The 17405-nt window shown below is 43.4% G+C and overlaps 2 protein-coding genes and 1 long non-coding RNA gene across 5 annotated transcripts in view; 1 reads left to right on the top strand and 2 right to left on the bottom strand.

Moving 5' to 3' along the window:
* LOC120734041 overlaps positions 1-17405 on the bottom strand; it is a 299153-nt gene that overhangs the window by 249728 nt on the left and 32020 nt on the right. The gene's annotated exons all lie outside the window — the stretch shown is intronic.
* On the top strand, positions 306-13652 carry LOC120734048. Its single transcript, XR_005695959.1, has 4 exons — positions 306-1222; positions 4832-4885; positions 12004-12177; positions 12980-13652. It is a non-coding gene; the product is annotated as an uncharacterized LOC120734048 (long non-coding RNA).
* Positions 14972-17405, bottom strand: part of nipal4 (NIPA like domain containing 4) — a 33192-nt gene continuing 30758 nt past the window's right edge. For 2 of the 3 annotated variants that reach the window (XM_040032600.1, XM_040032602.1), the window contains one exon: positions 14972-16530. In XM_040032600.1, the coding sequence (XP_039888534.1) occupies positions 16339-16530 (192 nt within the window). In that variant the 3' untranslated portion in view covers positions 14972-16338. The remainder of the gene's footprint in view (positions 16531-17405) is intronic. The other variant, XM_040032601.1, reaches the window with a different exon arrangement.

The following is a 17405-nucleotide window of genomic DNA, read 5'->3' on the forward strand; positions in this document are numbered from 1 at the left end:
AACCAGACAATATATGAGCAAGAAAAGAAACACGTCGGCAAAGAGACCCAAGACGACTATAAACAGATGCTAAACCACAAAAAGAACGGCTGCTCAATAACCACGGGACGCAAAACGACCACAAAGAGACCACGAAAGATATTGAACAAGTACAGGAGCAAGGAGAGGCTTTTATGGGTCTGTATTATGGGGACTCGAGTGTCTTAATAGAAATGTGATGAAAGTGATTTCAGCCTCATTTAGAAGTTTTCTCATAAGCACCAGATTTTCCTCAGAAACAGAGGCACAGTTTAAACAGCTCGCAGGGCTGAGAACCCGACAGACAATCTTTGTTTTGATTGTTGGGCACAGGTTGAAAACCAAGTTAACAACCTCTGAGGTGGAAACTGAAGCTGTTAAAAACTATAGTTCTCTAGCATATCGAGACTATCTCTCCACACCGTTACATATTCCATATGTACGGGGTACGCCCCCCTTGGTCGTGGTGTGTGGATACTTCTTTAAGACACTCCAGCTCGCCTGGCCACGCCCTACAGCTCACGTATAAAACAGCTGTGCAGCCGTGACACCGGTGATCGTTTGATCTCCACTTGTGTTGTGTGTGTGAGTGCTTTGAGAGTGCTGTATGTAGTGCTTTTGACGATAGGCACAAGCAGTGTTGCTGTGCCTGAGCGAAAAGGGAAAAATTAACAACAACATAATAGCAGCCCAGAGCTGTGCTGGCTGGAGAACACAACTCTACACAACTGTATTTAAATAAGGGCGTGACAATCTTTAAAGCAGATTACAGAAAACATGAGCTGAAACAAGAAATCCAAAACAACAACAACAACAAAAACATGAAACACTTAACTTGGGAAAACTAGAATTAACAAAAAACCTGGAAAACTAGGAATACCTTAGAATGACTTGGACTTAGAAAACACAAGGAAGGACTATCAGGAGATTTACAGACGCACCAATGAAGGACAAGTGGAAACTTACACAATATATACACACACAAGTAGGGAATCATGGAAGTGGAAACACTTGGGAAAACAGCTGGAATGAATTAGACTTAATGGGACAGGAGGAAGCAAAACTGAACACACTCAACATGGGACACAAGGCCCTCAAAATAAAACAGGAAACACTGAGATGCAGACCTAAGACACACGGGCTTGACATAGCAATGGGATAAACGAGCAGGGAGGCAAAAGATGAGATGCAAGGACAGAAACAGGTAAGGAAGAAAAAACACAGTGACACAACTAAGAAGAGTGCTTGAGAGATACGAACATGGAGTCAAGACACATGGAGGGGTGAGAGACGCACAGGGGTGAGACAGAGACACAACAGGAGCCGAACAGACAAGAAACCATGAACTGGGGACACAGAAAACTCAGAAACATGGACATAAACTCGAGTCTAACTGTAGAACTTAACCCTTGTGTTGTCCTTGGGCAATTTTTGTCCTGTAAAGAAAAATCAAAAATGTGTTTTTTATTCCTCAAATGGTCTGAAAATAACAGAAGTTATTCATTACTATGCTACGAATGATTGGAATAAGTTTTAAGTAATTTGATTTATTTATGGGGTTTTTATTGGATTTTCTAACACTTGTGGTCCTCGTGGACAAAAATGACCACAAAGTACAAAGTGTTGCAAAGGACCGTATTTTCACACCACACTGCTTTCAAACATCTTTGATCTTGGATCACTGATGTGTGGGGTCAAGCACTGGTTATAACAACAAGAACAACAACAACAACAACAACAGGCAGCACAATGAGGAGGCAGGTGCTCTATATTCAATTACATTTTATTTATACTCAGCGCCAAATCACAACAACAGTCACATCAAAGTGCTTCATATTGTAAGGCCGACCCTACAATAATACGAACACAGAAAGTAGCTCACAAGCCTCCACTGCACTGGAGGCTTGTGAGCTACTTTTTTTTTACCATGTGCAATGAGCAGTAGGACAAAGCAGATATTGTCCTCTAGTATAATGAGGAGGAAGAATCAATGTTCAGGAACATCCAGGGTTAGAAGATAAAGAAAATATTGCCAATATTTAGAGCACATGCTACCCTTTCTCTGAAAAAGCCCATCACCCACCTGCAGAAGAGGAAGAAGGCTATGAAGTGAAGGAAAGTGATGAAGAATCTGAACTATGTTCAAGTAGGTTCTCAGACATCCAGGACATGGTAGTCTGAGGAGCTTGGAGAGAAAGTGACTGGGCTTCTTGAAGTTTCTTGAATTTTCAGAATGTGAAACTGAAATAGAAGATGTGTCAGAGGACTACACATCATCCATTTCAATTATGATGAAGACAAAGAATCAAGCAGGAAAGAGGAGTCAGCTGAGACAGAGGAATATTTGCAGTAACGTGAGGAAACACTGATCTGGTCTTCTATCCTTCCCAGTGACAGACGATGCCTGACTCTCTCATGTGCCTCAGAGAAAGACAATCTACCACAGTCCAAGCACATGTGCCAGGTCCCATACTCCTTCAGTGGCTTTTCTACTCGAGTACTGAAAGCATTACACACAGTGTATTCTGCTTGTATTCTGCTTTTTAACGTTCACATGCCAATGGATGCATCAGAGACCAAGTTGGGGTTCAGTAACTTGCCCAAGGACACCTTGGTAAGAACTCCAGACTAGAGCACACAGAGATTGAACCAACAACCATCCAATTAGCAGATGACCTGCTCTACAGCCAACTCAATGACGAACAAGGAGGGCCAACGAGAGAGGAAGAAAAATGGACCGAATGCAGCTGTAGGCATATGTGGGTGTGTTGATTCTTACTGCCGCGCATCCAGTAGAGTCGCTACGGCCAGTTTATGACATCCTGAGTCTGGTAGAGAAGTTTTAAAGGCTGACACAAGATTAAACATAGAAGCACAAAAAGGACATAATTTCTTGATAAAGACACAATAGATGATCATTGTGTACGATGGCAAACCGTCTGTCCTGTAGTCAGGACACGCGAGTTGTCCCTAACATTGCAGGTTTCCAAAAGAAAACAATCACCTGTAACAGCTTGTTTACTGTATATGACCCTTGGCCTGCAACTGCAGAAAGAAAGCTGTCCATGATGGGACCAGTGCAGAGGAATGAACCTGAGCTTCCTCCTGCACTTGGGTCAAATATGGACACGCCTTTGTCCTCATGAAAGTTTGCCTTCACTCAGACTCATGCCCTGGTGTTCCTACCATGCCAAAATATAGAAAACTGTCAGGCAATGAGTTGGAATAAAGTTGAATAAAACCTTGAAACACAGAGATGGATGATATTTTATACTTGTTGCTTTATAAACAGTCAAAGCAGACGGGGTCATTTTTGAGCCCAGAGGACCACAGATGTGATTATTTGCTGCCAGTAAAAATCTTAAAAACAGTTTCCTAAATTAACTTTGACATATACCCGTCTGTGATCATCTATTAAAGCAACCGACTCTGGTTGTGAAACGATAATCACAATAACTGATGATTTAATTTATCTTTTTACCCAAAAACAAAGAAACATTTCATTTAAATGAGGTTTGATCAGACATAAAGTTGAAATGGAATAAAGAAATAGTGTCAAAATGTTTGAATTAAGTTTTAATTAAAAGTGGGGGGGAAATCCACTTCATATTAATTAAGTATCAAACCTGATGGGGACATTTTTGACCCCTGAGGACCACAGGGAAATCGGGAGAACATTATGAGGGTTAAACCATCTTTAAAATAACAAAGTCACAAAAAAACAATAAACTCATGGCGTTGGGTCTGACCCAACACCCTGACACCTGCTACAGAAATGTAGGAAGAAATAAGGTTACAAAGAAAGCAATAGCTTAATTTCACCATGACAAGTTTTATATATTTGTCACAGTTTGGATTTTGTAAATGCCTAAAATTAGCATCTAGTTTAATTAACAGGTGGCTCCTACTAGTCTGCTAGCTGCTCTCTCCACCAATTGGTGTCACTGAAATGGTCTGTGTTCGTGCTTTTGGTGTCTGTGGAGCACTTTTTATGAGCTAAGTCCAGAATTAGCCTGAGTTACTGGCTTAAACTGAACCAGGACAGCTTCTCTCTTTTTTTTTTTTTTTTTTTTTTTTAATCAATTTGATTTGTAGGAATCTCACTTGTAGTTGGTGAGATTCCTCAATTTTCAGTCCTCACTGATGTAAATCCAGTCACCAGAAATATTTATCCAAATTTGGCAATCATTATCAGGATGTGTGAGCCTCAACTTACCCAGTTCAGCAGGTTACAAGGTTCACACAGCAGCACTTAAAACTTAGTGCACGTGCTGAGATATTATAGCTCTGAGAAATGTTTGTGGATGTAAACCAGAAAACGACCAGTAACTGTTAACAGCTGTCAGTTAACTGTGGATTCAAGTCCCAGAATTGGAATTTTCTACCTTTTTGTTGGTGACTTTTGATGTATTTTAAATAAAAGTGCTAACCGCTCAACCACTGTGATGTCCAACTGTAGTAAACTCTCAGTTAGTCCCACATACACATCCACACTACAGCATCAAAGCTGTATTAATCCACCACTGAAAATAGTCCCTGTTATTTGAGAGCTTTGTCGTAATTCTTCTCCACTGTGGTTGGAGCTGACAGGCTCAGAGAATCAGAGAAATTAGAAAGTAACGCACTAAATTGTTGATGATGAGTTTGAATTTACAGAATAAGAGTGGGTGTAACTCCCTGTGAGACCACATCTGTTAACTTCTTGCAGAGAATGTCAATGCTCTCATAGCGCTCATTGACAAATAGACTAAATAACAATGAATGATGATAATAATAAATTATATTCATGTCTCCATTCTCAAACTCTCTCTAGGTTTACAGCCCAGGACTGTAGGAGGAAGATCTGAAGAAATATGATTAACGTTTGGTGGGTTTAAATTCAAATTAAAAAAGCACGCCCTGCAGAAACTGATTCCCATCGTTTGCCTCCTCGGGCGTCTCTGTCTGCACGAAGCCGGGCATTTTTAGGAAGCTTACACACATTACACCCCCTCAATCCAGGATCTCTGTCAGTTTCTAGTAACTTCTGTCACGGTCTGCCTTCTGGGGAAATAGTGGCTGCGCTCGAATCAAAACAACCCGGCCCCCCTATGGGGTTTAAATGGGTGGATATGCTGTTATAAGTGGAGCCAAACCAGGATCCTCCTACCTTTCATTTTGCAGCCAGTGTGAAATCACAGGAGACACTAAGAGGGCAGCGTTTCGGTGGCGTGACGGGAGGTTCACTTTTACTCTCATTGGTCTGCACACAATGAGGAAACACAGCCTGACACAATGGGAGACAATAGAGATATCAGAAATAAGACCAAAGAAACAGGAGTCTAAAGGCAGTAATTATATTATTCAGTATGAAGCATTGTGCTTTTACCTGTCAGATATTAAATATCTGAGCTCCGTGTTTATTAATCACTTATTTATAAATACTTTTGCTTCCACTTTAAGTATATTTTGCTCTGATTATTTGCTGTAGAGTGTTTTTTCATTGCACGAGAACAGCGAGGCAGTGGTGAGGTGTGCGGCTGACAGATGGGCTCAAGCTGGAGTCTCTGTGGACCTGATGTTTGCACACAACATTGTGATCTGTAGTATCAGATTATACTGTTTTATATCAGCAGCCCTTCATCACACAACCAGGATTAAGCTGGGATTTCTCTATGTGTAACCCACTAGTTTGTGCAATTATTAACAGCAGGCCCTAAAGAGGATAGCGTTGGCTTTCTACAGTTAAAGCCCTTTTGAGGAAGAATAACTGGTTACAGAAATTTAATATGAGCATGTGAGGATTTTAGGACAGGGTTAAAATAATAAGACGAGGTTCTCCAACTGAGTCCATGTTCTTCAGTATGGAGCACAAAAGCACTCATCCGTATCCGGCGGAAAGACACAACAGCTCAGTGATGACGCTCTGCTTCGTGTTGACGGATCCAGAAAATCACACACGACTCAACGTAAGGAAAAGTGATGGAAGCAGATGGACAATTTATGGAGGAATTACCGACGAACATCTGCTGAAGTCTGTCAGATAAGAAGAAAAGTGCAGAAGCAACGGTGAAGCTGTCACATGGCTGACGGCTGCGTCTGCAAGGCAGCTGGTTCACACTCTCAGAGAGGATTATGTGGCTTTAAAATGACCATCAAACATAAAACATGGACGGAAGTTTAACAACTCAGACAGAGGAGGCGAGCTGATTGGTTGTCAGGGAATTAACAAAAAGACAGTCAAAGTGTGGACGATGTAGTTATGGCTCTGGGTTTACAGAGTTTGTTACAGTGGGAAATTTTATCAGCTGCAGCAGATAGAGCTGTGATTATTACTCTTATCGCCGTGTGCTGAATAAGTAATTACTGCGCTGCAGAGATGATGGAAGAGCAGTGTGATCGGAGGACGCTAGAAATCAGGCATCTGATCTTCTCTTCTTGTGTAGTCTGAAGCATATTTTTACCCCACATTCTCAGTAAATGCCCCCATTATTTATCGATGCAGGAGATTTTTTCCATCCATCCATCCATCCATCCATTTTCTTCCGCTTATCCGGGGCCAGGTTGCGGGGGCAGCAGCCCAAGCAGAGAAGCCCAGTCCTCCCTCTCCCCAGCCACCTCCTCCAGCTTATCCGGGGGAAAGCCAAGGCCTCCTCCCAGTGGGACATGCCCGGAAAATCTCACCCAGGAGGCATCCTTGTCAGATGCCCGAACCACTTCAACTGGCTCCTTTTGATGTGGAGGAGCAGCAGCTCTACTCTGAGCCTCTTCCGAATGGCCGAACTTCTCACCCTAGCTCTAAGGGAGAGGCCAGCCACCCTTCGGAGGAAACCCATTTCCGCTGCTTGTATTCGCAGTCTTATTCTTTCTGTCACTACCCACAGCTCGTGACCATAGGTGAGGGTAGGGGCGTAGATCGACTGGTAAATTGAGAGCTTCGCTTTTACACTCTCTTCACCACAATAGACCGGTACAGCGTCTGCATCACTGCAGTCGCTGCACCAATCCGTCTGTCGATCTCCCGCTCCCTTCTCCCATCACTCGTGAACAAGACCCCGAGATACTTAAACTCCTCCACTTGGGGCAGGGTCTCATCCCTGACCTGGAGTGGGTAATCCACCTTTTTCCGGCTGAGGACCATAGCCTGAGATTTGGAGCTGATTCTCATTCCCACCGCTTCACACTCGGCTGCGAACCGTTCCAAGGCGAGCTGGAGGCCATCACCTGATGAAGCCAACAGGACCCCATCATCTGCGAAAAGCAGAGATGAGATCCTGAGACCAAAGAGGTGAAAGCCTTCTGCCCTTGAGTATCCTTGAGAAGATGAAGAGCTGATCCAGTGTTCCACGACCAGGACGAAATCTGCATTGTTCCTCCTGTATCCGAGGTTCGACTAACGGACGAACTCTCCGCTTCAGCACCCTGGCCTAGACTTTCCCAGGGAGGCTGAGGAGTGTGATTCACCTGTAGTTGGAACACACCCTCCGGTCCCCTTTCTTAAAGATGGGAACCACCACCCCGGTCTGCCCCTGATCTCCACACAACATTCCAGAGACGTATCAACCGGGACAACCCTACAACATCCAGAGCCTTCAGGAACTCGAGGCAGACCTTGTCCACCCCAGGGGCTCTGCCACCAAGGAGTTGTTTAACTGCTTCAGTGACCTTGCCCCCAGAGATTAACGGGTCATCCACTTCGTCCCCAGACTCTGCTTCCGCCACGGAAGACGTGCCAGTGGGATTGAGGAGGTCCTCAAAATATTCCTTCCACCGCCTGATGATTTTCTAAGTCGAAGTCAACAGCAGTCCACCCGCACTATACAAAGTGCAGGTAGAACACTGCTTTCCCCTCCTAAGTCACCTGATGTTTTGCCAGAATCTCTTTGAGGCAGTTCGAAAGTCTTATTCCATGGCCTCTCCGAACTCCTCCCACACCCAAGTTTTTCCTTCTGCCACCGCCCGCGCCGCATTCCGCTTGGCCTGTCGGTACCTATCAGCTGCCTCCGGAGTCCCACAGGTTAACCAAGCCCGGTAGGACTCCTTCTTCAGCCCGGAGGCTCCCCTCACCTCAGGTGTCCACCATTTGGTTCGGGGGTTACTACCACAACAGGCACCAACTACCTTGTGGCCAGAGCTCCGTGCAGCGGCTTTGGCAATGGAGGTGCTGAACATGGTCCATTCAGACTCAGTGTCCCCAGTCTCCCTCAGAATGCTATTGAAGCTCTGCTGGAGGTGTGCATTGAAGATCTCGCGAACCAGGGCCTCTGCTAGACATTCCCAGCACACCCTCACTGTACGTTTGGGTGCGCCAGGTCTGTCCAGTGTCCTCCCTCGCCACCTGATCTAACTCACCACCAGGTGGTGATCAGTTGACAGCTCAGCCCCTGTCTTTACCTGAGTGTCCAAAGTATATGGCCTCAGGTCTGGTGATACGATAACAAAATCGATCAACAATCGACCTGTGGCCTAGAGTGTCCTGGTGCCATGTGCACTTATGGACACTCTTGTGTTCGAAAATGGTGCTCATTATGGCCAAACTGTGGTTTGCACAGAAGTCCAATAACAAAACACCGTTTGGGTTCAGATCCGGGAGGCCGTTCCTCCCAATCATGCCCTTCCAGGTCTCACTGTCGTTGCCCACGTGAGCATTGAAGTCTCCCAGTAGGACAACAGAGTCCCCAGGAGGAGCACCCTCCAGTGCCCCACTCAGGGACTCCAATAAGGCTGGGTACTCTGAACTGCTGCTCGGGGCAGTCAGTCAGGACTTGTTCCCTGACCCAAAGGCAAAGGGATCAAACCCTCTAGTCCACTGGCAGAAACCCCAACAAAACAAAATAACACTGGTCCCGAAGAGTCTGGTCAAACAATGATTTTATTGAACACACGCGTGGGGAGATGGATACTGCACACAATCAGCATAGATCTCCACCCAAAAATACACAAGCAATCGCTTTTATAATGTCAGGGTTTGATGCCCGTTCTCGCGTTTTACAAGAACATTATTTGCATCTTTTACAGACAATGATCAATTCTTAGAGATAAATGCAGACACCGAAGTTCCCCTCTCTAGCATCTTCTTCCAAATATGGTGATGAATTCAGGCCCTGAAGGTCCCCAGGGACTTGTCTTCTTTTTGGCACATCTTCTGTCACCTGTTACTAAACAAACTCAAACGCCACAGGTTGCTGACTAGTTTCAGGCCTTTGCTCAGGCCTGTTTCTAGATTATATGTACTATATGTGTTTTGTAACATGGGCCCATGTCCCTTTTTCAAGCTGTGCCTGGCCGGGCTCCATGGACTAAGGCCCGGCCACCATACGCTGGCCCTTGGGCACCCTCCCCGAGCCTGGCTCCAGGGAGGGACCCCGGTAACCGTATCCCCAGCAGGGTGAACTGCTCCCTCGATGGTCTTTTCATAGAGGTCTTCTGAATCGCTCTTTGTCTGGTCCCTCACCCAGGACCAATTTGCCAAGGGAGACCCTACCAAGGGGAAAAAGCCCCCAGACAACATGGGATCCCTGGGACACACAAACCCCTCCACCATGATAAGGTAGCAATTCGCGGAGGGATGCAGGAGATTTTTTTCACTTCATAGCTGCCTGAATTGCTGAAATTATCAGTGTAATATTGTTAAAATGATAAAACTTACGTTGTTTTTACCTATATGAGTATATAGAACGTACACATACAATAAGCAATGAAGAAAACCTGATGGAGGCAGTCGGGGTCCAAAAAGTAAAGACAAACTCTGTCTAGTGGCCAGTAGGGATTGACTCATCTGGTCCCCAAAAGTCTGACTGTTTACACGTCAGTGACATAGTTTAAAGTTCTTTTTATGTGCTCAGTAAACACTTTGCTGTCTCTGGTCTCAGTCTTAGATAAAACAACATTGTGCTCATTTATGTCAAACAGCACAATAATGCTGTTTATCCTCTGTCAAGTATGAACAGGCGGCGTTTCTCAGTCAGATCCACTCCTCGCTCCACACCTCCAAACCCCGAAAAGCTTCCACTCCAGGATGTTGGTGGTTTTTCTCCCACAGGCCGCTCGCTTCGGGCCGTTTTACAGCATTTCTGTTGGATTCAGGTCCAGACTCCAAACATGGACTTTATTCTTCTTTAATCAGAGTTTTTGGCAGAACTCCTTTTGTGCTTTGCATCATTTTCTTGTTGCATGACTCACATTTTCGTCCAGTGACAAATGTTCTGAATTCAATGCTCCACCAGTGATGGCGAGCTGTCCTGGCGCCCAGCATCTCTCAGTGCAGTTCTAAACCACAGCACTAAGCACCGTCACCACTTTAAACAGGGTTTTACTGATGGTTGTGTAAGCTTTCTAATGTGATGGGTTTCCTGCTATGATTCACTCTTTTAAAAATCTTCCATCCTCTGTCATACTGATGACGGAGAGCTTCTGATTCTGAGTCCTTTATGAATCTTCTTTATCGTCTTATAACATCAAACCACGACACAACGCAAAGATGTTTACATTCTACAGTAAAAATCAGGACTCAGAAACGTCCACAGGCTGATGAGTACCGGCCACCGTTTTTCTTTGGAACTATTTTCAGAGGTGGATTTATCCACATTAGGTGCTGCGGTGAGTCTTTGTCAGTGTGTGTGGTTGTAGCGATGAAGGAGCACGTCAGGCCCGCAGCAGCTCTCTGATGTGCTTTAATAGTTTGTGTCGTGATCATCAGTGATGTACAGTTCCCGCCAACTCTTCATGCAGATGTGATGGATTCAGAGCCACAAAACATTTCCAACATTTACTGTGGAGCAGACAAAAAGCTTCTCGGGGAGGCTCCTGAATATTCAGGTCAGCGTTCAGTGATGAGGTGAATCCAGGTAAAACACATTTTCCCTTTATTCAATTTCTGAATACTAATTAGCCGCGAGAAGCAGCAGGAGATAAAACAAGCTCTCACTAATCTAAAGTGTGTGTTTCTAACAGTGCTGCAGCTCAGGTGTGTGTGTGCGTGTGTGTAAGAATGAGAGAGAAATTTCAGAAAGGCTTAGTGATTAAAACTCATTTGAATGCTCAAACACTGCTGTGTTCTTCCCAGCCGCCTGCCTAAGGCTCATAGTTTGTACCACAGCGACACCAAGTGGACGTGGTTGGAATGGCTGGAAAAAAGGCAAAAAAAAAAAAAAAAAGGCAAAAAAAAAAAATCCTCACAATCCTACCCTGAGACACATTAACATGATGATATTTAATAAATAAATAAATACAGAAAGAAGCCAGGACTTTATGACTTCTAAACGTTCCAGAGTTCTGGACGCTCTGCTGTCCTGGTCCTGTTGCACGTGGATCTCCCAGCAGGAACCAGCAGAGATATTTCATCATTATTATTATTTAATGGGATTTCATGCTTTTCCCTGCCTCAGTGCCGTTACCTTTTTTAACAGAGCTGTATGCATTGCTGATGCACATAAATGTATTTCACGCTTGAGAGAATTAAGCCCCACTTTAACAAAGAGTCAAAACACTGGTTAAGCAGGTTAACACAGGCCTGCACAATTAAAACAGCTTCACTCTAAAAGTTATTTTACAGGTTAAAAAAAAAGAACTTTGAGGGTTTTTTTTTTACGCAAACTTTGATCATTTAATCTTTTTGATGCATTGTTTAAATTTTTCTTTTTTAAAAAAAAATATTCTCTGGTTCAACTAAATTTTATTGCTTTAAAAATTTTTGTCTCTTTGCATTTTTCTCCCCGTAATAACTGTTAATCCTTTTTTTTTTTTTTGCTATAATTTATTTGTTTTATCATTTATAATATTATATAGACTCTCAGAAATTCTATGACACTTTCCCTTTGAAACAGCTGAAAGTGATTATTTGGAAAAAAAAAATTGCTCAAATCAAAAAAAAAAATTATAAATAAAAATACATTTTTGGAAATCCTGCTAAATAATAAATTCTTGTCAGTATAAACATGCACACGTTGATCTATCAGCATCATAAACCACCTGAGCTTATGCTTTGCAATTTAAATTCCTGTGCAGCTTCAGCGAGGACGAGCGAGGAGCCCTCTGACTGCAGGTGGCTGGCTTCCTGTGTGGTCCTCCTGGTGTGGGATAATTGGTCCACGGAGGTTACAGACAAAATAGCCGCCGCGCCCTCGCTGAGGGTTTCCCACAGGAGCAGCATCATGTGGAGGAGGCCTGTTTACACACCAGGTGATGGATTCAGCATCGATCATGCGATTAAAGGATGAGTATAAAACACACAGGGGCACTTTGTCTTCATGTGAACTGATATTATGAATTTAAATAAATGAGTTTAGAGGCTGAACTTAAGATGCTTTTATAACCCACTGCATAACTGTCACCACTAGGGGGCAATGTTTTACCAGTGTATGTGCTGCTGTCCCCTGGTTCCTCCCAGATTTCCTCAGCAGGCTTTACCTTCCCTCTGTGCTCATAATGACTCAACGTCTCATTTCGAATCCATTGCAACAGTTTACAGAGCAGCTGTAGATGGTTTCACCTTAAAAGCACAACACTAACCACAGACTGTCTAAGACATTTTCCCCACATCACACTCAAAGAAGTAAAAACAGCCTCTCAGCTGTTTTCTCTGGTTATAGTTACACAGTGTAACATTTAGCAGCGACTCCTGGATTTAGCTTCATGCACTGAAACACAGCTGACCCCCCTTATCTGGAAACTATCTTCTGAAAGACAAACTTTGTGTCGCAGATCTTTACAATTAAATGATGTGACATGTTTTAACCCGTAAAACCAAACTGAAAATGTAAAAAAGTCCTTTAGAAATAATTCTAAAGTAAAGCTGGGCCTGTTTAATTTACAGGCATGGAAAGGGATCCAACACTCACGAATATCTCTCGTGAGTGTTGGTGACTCTGTGCTGCTGCTCAGAGAACCAGGCCTTCGTAGGGAAAAGGTTTGAGTTAAACAACTTTTGCAGTTTAGTTAAAAAAAATGACCTGAAATGCAATTTTTTACATTTTTTCAACAGCTATTAATGACACATCACTGGAAAACAAATGAAATCCGTTCCCTGCTCATGTGATGTTCAGCGATGGCACTGAAGCTTCGGTGGTCCACGGTGGTCTCAGGAGTGACGCAGCACTCCAAACTCTGTATTCCTGAATAACAGGTCCAATAACATTGGACTGCAGCTTCAGAGGATCCACACGTGCTTCTCCAAAGTGACACAGTTACAGAAACTAACTTAATCAAATGCTAAATCTACTTTTGTACAGCTGAGCCATGTTTTACTCGTTAAACCCTTTGATGATGAGTTCACGGCCTCGATCTGTAGTTTCACTTTAATCCAACATGACGCTCATTTATTAACGGGAGACTGCAGACATGAGAGTAGTCTCAGTCTTCACATCTACTCTCCAAAAGATGACCAGGGGTTGGTGAGACAATGTCACGGCAGGTCGCTGGACTCAAACACGCCCATCGAGCATGAATGGCATCGTTTCCTTGTATATTTACACAATCTGAAGCTCTGATCCAACATGAGGACCAACTCACCCACCCCGAGTCTGGATGATAAATTAACATCATGGTGAAGGAAAAAAAAAAAAAAGTGATCCTTTGGTCACAGTTCTTTATTGAAATGTTCAGAGAACACAAAAACAGTGTATTCATAGTAAAACAATCAATAAATACAAACAATAAAACCTGATTATAAAGCAGTGGTGTGTCCCTTTATCAGAGTTCATATATCTGAACACTCAGAGCGTTTGGATATTTGTTCTTCTGAGCATCACGAGCTGAAACGTCTTCAGCAGCAAGAGCTTCACGGATCATCAGGCAGTGTGTGCACAACGCCTGTGACGAGGCATTCAAGGACACCTCAGAAGTTTAACCCACAGGAGGAGAACTAAACGCTGGGGTACTGAATGACAGCGCGCCACGTTAAAGTTAAAGCACACACTGAGTGACAGTCGCAAACACCTTGTTTGTTTGCTTCATTGACATCAGCCGTCAGCAGAGAGGAGTTCAAAACCAGAGAGCACATGTCGCCCTGCAGAGGAGCGACCCGGCTAACATTAGGAGCTGTTTCTACTTCAATATTTAAAAAAAGACATTTATACAAAACAACAAAAGTCTCTCTGGTTTCAGAGGCCTTTAGTCTGACAGGATCCAGCACTCAGTCAGAAAATCTTCCATCAAACGAAAGAGCGAAACCCTTCCGCTCACTAACAATCCGGTCGTTAAGTGATGACGTGACGAATCCTACTTCCGGGTCTAAAGTAGTCTGCGTTTAATATGGCTTTTGTGTTGTTAACATGTTTAATGTTTTGTATTTTCTTCTATTTAATCTCAAAAAGCTCCTAAAACAGTCAGTGATCCCTGCTGACCTCCCTCGGCTTTTATTACCGCTAATCATTTATTTAAGCTCAGTTTTTAAAACCTTAGGATGTAGCTACAGCCCAGCCCATGCAGCAGTATATGAATGACTAACCTCGTATTGTGGATGGATTATCTCAGTTGTTCTCCTGGCTGAAGTTTGGTCCTTTTACAGCATCCTGCCATGCCATTACATTTGTTCCTGACCACCGAGAACACTCACGTTAACTTTTATCGAGTGGAAAAAAGTTAGCTTGTTTATATTATGCTAACATAGCTGTGTCGCTAGCGGTCACGTAGCACATCATTATATAGCAGCTAGCCAAACTTCAGTAACCCTACAAACGTCACTGCTGTTTAGTTTTCTGTCTTCATTTATGCTGGAAGTGATAGCAGAGCTGTACGTTTTAATTTGTTTCCAAAACCCCGCAGTCAGGACATGCTATATTGTATTTAGATAGAAGCTAGCGAGCTAACTTCCTGCTAACTTCTAACTCCGTTAAATGTCATAAATTCCGTTTTCATGGATGCCTGGATGTTAAACTCAGTTGTTACACCTGGTAGAGCAGAACGCTGATCATTTTATTAAAGATGAAAGACTTTAGACAGTTTTTCAACTCTCAGTAATGCCATAGTGATCGTTTGATATATGGACCTGCAGCGGAGTTTAGGCCCAGACACGGCTAGTGACGTCAGACTTAAAGACCGGATGACAACGGGAGATAAAAAGGAAAAAAATAAAAGTGGTGGAAACATTCAGACAGCTTTAACATGTGAGCAGATGTTTAATCATCATCATTACATTTTAAATGTGTAATTTTTAACTGTCTAAAATTGAGTTTTTAAAAGAGTGAATAAAATGATGTGGAGGTATTATTGCCACAGTTACTCACCCTTTAAAATATTTCTCTGAACAGCGTGTGGGCGGAGTTCTAGGTACTCAGAAGGGGAAAAAAAAAAAAAAGTAGAAACAGTGTTTGTGCAATTACTGTCAGTGCCAGGAGGGGGAGACGGTGGTTTGTGCAGCATCACAGCCACAGACGGGTGAACAACATGGATTATGTGCTTCTGATGAAATGTTTCTCATGATTTACTTGATGCAATAAGAGGTTTTTTTGTTTGGGAGCAACAGAAACTCAGAAACACACAAACATCTGACATCAGGATCAAATTTAGAAATTTCCTGTGAATACAGAATGTAAATGATTAGACTCAGAGGCCAGAACTCACAGAACAGCAGCTCTGATTCTGAGAATCTCCTTGAGTGTGTTGATCTCCAAGTAAATAATTTCTGATGAAGACACGCCCAACGTTTCATATTTAATAAAAACAGATTCTCTCACACGCCACACTTCAGCCTGCTCTGTGTGTGTCATCACTTATTCAGAGCTTGGTGTCAGATCACACGTCCACAACATAAACACCTGAGAAGCGATGACCAGCTCGGGCGCTGAGCTTTAAAACGAGGAGCGTCTCACAGATGGCCGGTTTTCCTCTTTTCATGGATTTGTCTGCAAAAAAACAACAACACCCACCGTAACGCCTGCACAAAGGCACCATTCAAGTTTTCAGATGCTGAATTTGACCGTAAATTCAGAAAAATATTGTTTCTGATATGCAGTAACTTCATTGATTGACCTTCATTTACTCAACACTAAGCAGCAGAGAAACAGCTGCTCACATGTCTGTGGGCAGTCTGCAGTATTTATACTGCTTTTTGTATCTCAGCCGCTGTTTTGCATCTTTTTGCATTTTGTGGCTCTTTGTATTTAAAGTGACTCTGCTAATGCAAAGAGAGTGGAATGGACTAAAAGTCAGCTTCTGTTTTCAGTAATGATCTTTCATATTTATCTAAACGTCAAGTTTGTGATAATCTGAAGAGTAACAGTGAGTTTAGTGTGAGCTGGATCGCCGTCAGACTGGAGGCCGTTTTAGAACGTTCTTTAAAGTGCAGATCATTACAGTAACAGTCAGAGCGAAGTCTGAACCTGAGTCTCCTCCTCCTCTTCCTTAGCTGATGATGAAGACTCTCGGTCCCTCCTCTCTCATTGGGGGAAGGCTCTCGATCACCATGTTGTCCATCAGCCCGTACTTGTCTTCTTTTTTACTCCTTCCTCCTCCTCCATTGGTTACAACCTGCTGGTTAAGCTCCTCCCTCTCCACTGGCTGTGAGAGCTGAATGGTCAGCTCCTTCATCGTCATCTGCATCAAAAGACAAAGTATTTGAGTGACCTCAACAACCCTTTGAGGCTGAAACATGTAAAAGTGTTACTGCATCTAAATGCTAACATCAGCCTCGCTAACGTGTTTACCAACAGAAAATATCTGAATACTCAGGAACCCCAACTTCCTGTTTCATAGGCGTGATCATGTAGCTGCCCAGAATGAGCCTTGCTGAGCTGCTGGCTAAAAGAAAGGTCTGAAAAAGATCTGGAGAACCTCACTAATTAGTGGCAAACTGGCTAGAACTGTTTCTGGGATGTTGATAGTCTTCTTGGAGCCACTGGGTGTGACGCTGGGGTCTCCATCTCTGAGGAGACTTTAACACTGATGTGGGTGACGATGGATAGAACTGGAGGAGTGCCCTGCTCAAGCTAAACCAGAACTGGTTGTGTTTATTGGCTTTGTGTCATCACAGATTAGCTGCTCGACAATAAGGTGGCTGTAAGGGAAGCAGGTATCAGCTTAGGTCAAAGGTCAGGGGTGGACTTGATCTGCAGCTGTATGTCTTGTACACTCGTCATATGTCTTGTAGTCTTAGCATCGAAACATTTGCTACAGAACGCTAATGATGTAAGACTCAGACTGAGGGGTCTGTGTTAGTTTTTCATGTACTGAACAATCAGTTGGTCCCATTTCATGTTTTTTCAGTTGATGCAACATATGGCACACATATCATATGTATGCCATCCATGTTTGCCAGGTTTCTGACACTGACAAACTCAACACTGCAGTCCTTTTTATGCACATTTTATTACAGTTCCAAAGTGAGAACATCGCCGTCAAAGCAGAGCAGAGCTGCAGGACGCATTCAATGTGTGACAGGTCCTCTGAAGAAGGAGCTGTTCAAAATCTCA

Source organism: Simochromis diagramma, unplaced genomic scaffold, assembly GCF_900408965.1.
Source record: "Simochromis diagramma unplaced genomic scaffold, fSimDia1.1 OVJJ01000216.1, whole genome shotgun sequence".
NCBI lineage: Eukaryota > Metazoa > Chordata > Actinopteri > Cichliformes > Cichlidae > Simochromis > Simochromis diagramma.